General features: G+C 33.4%; 1 protein-coding gene across 1 annotated transcript; it reads right to left on the reverse strand.

The window, feature by feature from the left end:
• Window positions 1-5,814: 5,814 nt before the first annotated feature.
• Window positions 5,815-6,670, reverse strand: LOC110116072. Its single transcript, XM_020849520.2, has 2 exons — window positions 6,540-6,670; window positions 5,815-6,177 (listed from the first exon to the last, which is right to left on the reverse strand). The coding sequence occupies exons 1-2, from the start codon at window positions 6,635-6,637 to the stop codon at window positions 5,913-5,915; spliced, it is 363 nt and encodes a 120-aa protein (XP_020705179.1). The 5' UTR covers window positions 6,638-6,670; the 3' UTR covers window positions 5,815-5,912.
• Window positions 6,671-7,749: the final 1,079 nt, after the last annotated feature.

Consider the following 7,749-nt stretch of genomic DNA (forward strand, 5'->3'; position numbering starts at 1 on the left):
TTTTTTTAAAAGCGACAATGAAGCTTTAGTAAAATAGCAGTGTTACAGATATCCAAAAATAAAGTTAGCGAAAGCTGCTCCAAATTGATACTAAGTATTAGATTCATAGCTTTTTTAATGGAAAGATACCAACACTTTAATGGATAAATAAATCAAGATTAAGGAAGAGAAACTACAACAACAATAACAAGTCTTTATCCCACTACTTTGCGTCGGCTAAATAAATCTTTTTTTCGTCATTGTGTCTTAAGAGTCAAATTCTCATTTAAATCTAACTATAAGAAAAATCATTTTTAATACTTTCTAACTAAGCCTTTTTTAGGCCTACTTCTATTTTTTTCTTAACATAGGTCTAATTTTTTTTTTTAATATAAATATCATATATTAATACCAACAAAGAGTACAAGATCAAAGAAATAAAACACCCCAAGAAGCAAAAGAAAATACATGGGAAATCCAAACCCGAGGGCTCAGTATTTGGCCGAGCTACCAGCTTCCAAAAAGCTAAGCACCGACCGTCCAATTTGGTGAAGATACAACACAAAGCAGCCAACCCAACCGAGCAAACGATCACCACCAAAGGTTGCTAGGAACCAAGCCAACGGAGAAACGAGCCCCAGCCACTTCTTTGCCCGACCAATAGAAAATAAAAATCGAAGAGCACCAAAAAACAGGCACAAATTAACAGGAACTATGAACCATAAGGTCACCATGAAGAAGCCAGGAAAATGCAAACACCAGCACCACCCACAAACATCACCTTCCACGTCTGCCCCTTCAACGAGCCCTTCCACGAGAACCAACAGAAACAACCGGAGTATCCTGCAGCAGAGCAAAGGAATTCCCTGGATCGTCATCCACAACAGTCTCAAACGAGGAACCTGAATCAGAATCAGACGACCCATGTAGCCAATCAAGATGCACTCAAAAATCCAATCCAGAATTGTCCCCCACATGATATACCAAGGCTTGAGGCTCAATAAAATTGACTGGCACATCCACAAACGAACTATGAACTAAACTGTCATTCATCAGAGTTGAAATGGATGGGGTACAAGCCTTAGAATCAGCAGATCCCTCACACCCAACCCACCTAAACCACCACTATCAGTGCCAGACCCAATCGGGTGATCCACAACCTCAGGATTCTTAAAATAACCTGCCAAAAAGGTCGGGGCAGACACCTCCGAAACCAAGGGAATAGCATTTAAAGCACAGCCAGGACTACCAACAACACTATTGCAAGCCCGAGGGGACACCAAAGAAGGTAAAATCCCAACAACAACATCCTCACAAAGTTTTACATGCAGAGGACACACCTGCAACAGCCTCATCAACAGGACTAATACCAATATTTGATTTAACATGCAAAAAAGCAATCGAATTAGGACCTGGGGAGCCCAAATCAATAACTGGTGGAGCAAAAGATAAGACATCAGGGGACAAAACAGTATCAGCAACCACAGGACTACCGACCACACCACCCAGGATAGCATTCTCAGACTGGGGGACTAAAATAGTGGACGGTTAAGAACAACATTAGAGCCATCATCCTTCACAATCAATCCAGACAACATGCACAGAGCAACCACAGATTTAGGAATATTAAGAATGGGATGTAATACATGGCATATATCCTTTAAATGCCCTAATGAATTACAGTGCTTACAGAAATGTGGTAAATCATCAAAAATAACAGTTTGAACATATCTCGATTCCACAGAACCTATCCAAATGTTATCCGGGTAATTTTTTGTAACATCTAATTCAACAAAAATACGAGCAACCGAGGGACGGGAACCCGAAGCAGTAGAAGTATCTGACTTGAGTACTGTACGAACAAAGAGAGAACCCAACCCGAAAAGGATCCTAGGAGAAAAAAGATGGGGCCTAAGGTGAAGGAAGGAAACCTAGATGGGAACAACCTAAGAGTCCACCTCAACATCCAAATTAGGGGACCATTTCACCACTTTCATGTTGCAGTTATGCACAAAATAAGATCTGTGAGAGAAAATCTGACAATAATTAAAGTCGTTCACGAGTTTAATCAAAACATTCATAGGGTTAAGAATCGTGACCGAACACTTACCTAAAAGCTTCAAATTAAAGAAAATTTTCCGAATGGCATCGATTGAAGACCGTTTAGCAAGAAACCGACCAACCAAAGGAAACTCGAATGGGGCAGCAAGCGAACAAATTTCTGCCTTATAAATCAACAGCGCCGGCAAACCCCGGTGAGAAGAAACATGCAAATCAGGAAACGAAGAGGAAGAAACTCCAGACAAGACATCCTTAAATGAGAGATGCGAAGAGGAACCCTTCAGAAAATTGGGATCCTACAGGCGAACATTCTCGATAAGAAAAACAAAAAACAACTAGAAAAAAATAGGGGAACTAGAGAAGAAAAGCTTCCCTGAGACAGCAACCATCCTCGAAATGAAGGGCGACGCAAAACCCTAGCAGTGCGACGGCATACATCTAATATAAGGTCTATAATTGCTGTCTTAACATAGGTCTGATCTTATGCTTCTACTCTAATAATAGGGTTATTGGAAATGCCAAGTTTTATATGACCAAACCATTAAGACGATTCTTTGTAATCTGAATTGCCACTGGAGCTACTCCAACCTTGCTATGTATGTACTCGTTTCACATTTTATATCTTAGTATAAAGTCATTCATCTACCTGAGCATCATCATCTCTGCAACAATAAACTTAATTTCATGCTTCTCTTGTACCATAAAACATTGCAAGTCTCGTCACCATCTTATAATTTTTTTTCCCTTAAGTTTGAGACTTTTCCATCACACAACTTACCCGATGCATTCCTTCATTTCAACCATTTAACTTGAATTATACTAATAATATTCTTGATACATCATCACAAAATTAGCTTGATCAAGCACGAATCTCGAGGCAAAAACTAGTTGGAGACTTCAAAAATTAAATCCGGGAGCATCCGAACTCCGATTTCAACGATCTTACAGTCAAACTAAGCGTCTCGGAAATACGAACCTTTTTTTTTTTTTTTTGGGAAAATTGTGGCATTAGCCATTTCCATTACTATAAGCTTGCTACATGTAATGAAGAAATAAAAGCAGAAAAGAAATTAAACTATGACCTTGCCAAAACAGACAAGGTCCAGAAAAAAAAGGGGGAGAAACAAAATCCCCTTAGCACTATTAAAACAAAAAAGTAACTTTGCTAATAAAAACTCAAAAAGAGTGAAGGACCAAAAAAAACAGATGCAGAAAGAACACAAAAGAAAAACAGGCTGAGGAAGATAATAAAGCCAAAGGCTCAGGAATTGTCGCTCTCTCAACCTGGTTGCATAGAAATCTGAAAAAACATCATGCCATCCTAAGGAGAAAATGGCAATCCTTACATCATTGCCATTCTTCCATCCCGATATAATAATCAGCCTGCCATCAGCAAAAACCAAACCAGAGAAGAACCACCCAGCTTGTCACAGAAAAACAACACAACAACCATCAAAGTTCCAGTAGAACCGAGCAACCAGAATTACCGGAAAAACACATACAGGAAATCCCAGATAAACCGAGAAAGCTACAGCAGTTCCATCAGATTTACTACCTCTTTCCAGTTCAGAATTTTAGAGAAGACAGCGGCTTTGATTTTGTAAACCAAAGTATTTTAGATCTACTAAAAGGGTTAGGAGGAAAATCATAGAGAGATTGAATATTTGAATGCGTTATATACAAAAATTTCAAATGCAATTCCTTTTCAAATTTTTATGAAATCTATTGCATTCTTGCTCGACTATTAAAAACTTTTCTTATTTGAGTTTTGCAAGTGTGATGGGTATGAGTTTGTCTTAATTTGCCTAATTGAGAAAGCTATTCCAAACACTTCATAGTAAAAATGTGACTGTCTTCATAAAATTTTCTAAAATTATTGAAAAATTATTATCAAACAAATTTATTATTGTTATTTAAAATGCAAAATTATGAAAATTTATATCAAATATACCCTCAAATGCTAGAAGAAATTATTTTGAAATTTTGTTCAAAAGCCTATCAAGCAGTTTATTTGAAATTAGTTGGGAAAAAAAAAAACAAATTAGAAAAACTCTGTTGGAAATCTGTAGTAAATTTGATCAGAGTCTGTTGAAACTTTTCAACAGAGCCTAATTTGACCAATTTTACCTCTTTCTGATTTTCTTGGTAGGAGAAAAATTTGGTCAGAGTATTGATTAAGATTAGAGCAATAATTTTTTATTTCTTTATTTTTTATATAATATAAATTTAAATAATTAATCAAAATTTTATTATATATTCATCTTAAAATAAATTTAATAATTTAACTTTTATATTTAAGCTTAAAATGTAAATTTTAAAACAATAATTAAATAATTATTTCTCCAAAATAAGAAAACACTTCCTAAGACCAAAAAATTTATTTGATGACTATAAACATGAGCATAGATTCTGAACTAAAATAAATTTAGGTTTCGTTTGGTATGACTTTCTTACAGCTTCTTAAAGAATTTTTTTAATTCAAAAATAAAAAAAATTGTACTAACAAGTCGTTTTAAGAAGCAGTAAAAAAACCGTCCCAAACAAAATCTTAGAACTTTTATTCTTCAATATGTTGAGTGAAAATTTTGTAAAATCAAATCAATTATAATTTACACTCTCATAATTAAAAGAAGCAATTAATATATCTTGCGTGATAATTAGGCTGTGATAACTTAGAATTTTTTCCATAAAACAAAAAAATCAAACTAATAAAGAAAGAGCTAAAGGTCCAATTAATGCTAACATGTCACATGCACAAATGTACTTTTTTTTTCCTTTTTGGGGAGCATAAATTTAAAAATTAGACAAATGCTAGATTCAATTCCAAATTTATAATAATAAATTTTAAAATCTTTATCATCATAATTGCACATTTAAACTAAAAATTACATATAAGTGTCCATCCAAAATTACACTTTCCTTTTCAAAAACACTTAATGCAAGAACTATATATTAAAAAAATATTAACAAAGCGGCATTCCTAGCTAATTAAGTAATTAGACATTAAGTAAGTATAATTAAGTCTATATAGGAAGTTAATTACACGCATATATTTGTTTGGAGAAGCTTAATGATTACTCAACAATTACACATGTACATAACTAATACTACAAGCAATATCTATTGATAGCATCGAATTCCTTTTTCTATCAAGTCATAGATCATCAATCAAATTTTTATTATATGCATGATGATGTTTAATTATAATTGAAACAATTAAAAATTTATTATTAAATAATTCATATAATTAAAGCTTCATTTGGGACAACTTTCTCCTTGATTTCTAAAACAATTTTTTAATATAAAAATTTTTTGAATTTGAAAATTTTTTACTAAAAAATTATTTAAAAAAGCAATACAAAAGCTATCCCAAATGAAATTTATATGTTCTTACTTAATTTGATATCAATGAGATTAGTAAGAGCATATAATTATGGATTATATATTAATAACATTTTCTTAATTGTTTCAATTCTAACGAAAAATAACTGAGTCAGAAGCTCCTCATAAGCATAAGATAAATAATCAAAATTGAATAATATTTCATAAAAAATATAAAACATTTACAAATATAATAACAGAAAATATTAAAAAAAAAAACATAAAATTACACTCCTTTTAATTTGTTTGATCCTGGGATAAGAAAATGTATTTTAATTATATTTTAGATCAAATATCATTCAATTTTGACTATCTATCTTATATTTTTAATGCAAAAAAAAGAATAAGGAGCTCCCACATAATTATTATTTATTTATATATTCTGCAGCTAGCTTCATCATGAATATTTAAAAAATTTGAAGAATGATCGATGATTTAATAGAAAACTTTGTTCTGGATCTTATTTATATATATTTATATTTACATACGATTTAGCACAGTACGTCCTTTAGAAGCTTGTACCTCCGACCGGACTGTTTAGCTGAGGAGGAAGAGGAGGAGGGGGGACCGGTACCGGAGCTTCGTCCTCGGCTTCCCCCGGCGCTTCCTTCATCACGATCTCCGCCCTGCCTGCCGGCCTTATCGCCGGCTCCGGAGGTGGCAATCCGGCGGGTGTGGGTCCTATGCTCCTCGCTCTTGCACCAGTCACAAACTCCGGCGGTGGATGATTCTTCGCGGTAATAGTTACTGCAGTAACTGTAAATTTTTTGAAGAATAAGACGCTTTGATTATATCTATAATCAGAAAGAACGATTAATTATGGAGAAAATTTGTGTGAGTTATTCTTATCAAAATATAATTTAAGAAAAGATTAACCACTAATAATTTATATTATATGTATAATGAAAATTTGATAGTCAGCGTCAACAATATTTGTCAAAAAATGTGAATCATGTGATATATATTGGCTCATTATTTATTTTTTCAACATGTTTTTATTATGTTTAACATTTTATGTGATTATTTTGTGTGTACTAATATCACAAATAACAAGATAAATGATAAATAATAAATGAAAATGATATTAATTACAGTGTGAAGAAAGTAAGAGAACATACGAGTGCTGGAAGCGATAGACGCAACGAAGGCATTGGAAGAGCTTCTCCGGGAAGCCGATATCACCGCACATACAGCACACGTTTCTCGCGTCCGCCATGCTTAATCTCCAGGCACTGTGAGAGAGAGAGAGAGAGAGAGAGAGAGAGAGAGAGGGGGGGGAGAGAGAGAGAGAGATAAGCAATTTGATTGGGGAGAAGAATGAGAGAGCGAGAGAGGTGGAGATAATCAGACCGTAATTTGGAGAGGCCGAAAGATCGGTACTGAGAGAGAGAGAGAGAGAGAGATTTGAAGGGTAAAGGAAATTTGAAGGGAAGTAAGGGAACAGAGCGCAGGGGCTGGAGAGAGAGAGAGAGAGAGAGAGAGAGAGAGAGTGGTCGCGGTAAAAGTGGATGGTAGGGAAAATCGTGGCGGCAACCACAAGCATTAATAAACCCTGCATGTGCTTCTGGTGACCGCGCATTTTTTCTATTTTTTTTAAATAATATTTAACTTTGTATATTATTTTTTAAAAATGGCAAATAAATGAAAAAAAAATTGATTTAAATTCCTTAATATATATTTTTACGAATTTAACATGAATCTATTGTTATTTACCTATAGATAGCATTCATCCTAAATAATATTTAGAGATTACAAAATTATATTTTTTTATTTTTAATCTAAATATTATATGTACAAAATAAAATTATCTGTTGAAAAACTAGATGAATAAAATAAAAATAATTGTATGAGAAAAACTAATATTTTAAAAAATATTGAGTATTATCCATAAATTTGAATATTTTATACATCATAATAAAGTTTTTTAGATAATTTATTTATGATTTATTTTCATTGTAAACAATAAATGAAGCTAGCTCTTTATAACATCCACTTTAAAGTCCAGTGGTAAATGAGATGGGCCAAAAACCTATTGTGGAGTAATATGTAAAAATGGACACAATCAAAGCGAAGGCATCGCATTCTATTTATACGAGTTATTAGGGCCCCATTGACCACTTTCTCACTGTCCAAAAGGCAGAAGCCACATAGTTGTGTACTATAAGTCCTAAGCTTATAAATTACTAATTATCATTTACGATTCATGTGACAGCTCCAAATCCCAATGCCGATTTTCTTTTTATGTTCCATATATTGCATCAACTGTTCTCTTTTTCTGTCATGCCCAATATTTCCGCGGGAATTTACATATATATATATGAAAAAAAA

This window comes from Dendrobium catenatum, unplaced genomic scaffold (genome assembly GCF_001605985.2).
Source record: "Dendrobium catenatum unplaced genomic scaffold, ASM160598v2 fragScaff_scaffold_1639, whole genome shotgun sequence".
NCBI classification, from domain to species: domain Eukaryota; kingdom Viridiplantae; phylum Streptophyta; class Magnoliopsida; order Asparagales; family Orchidaceae; genus Dendrobium; species Dendrobium catenatum.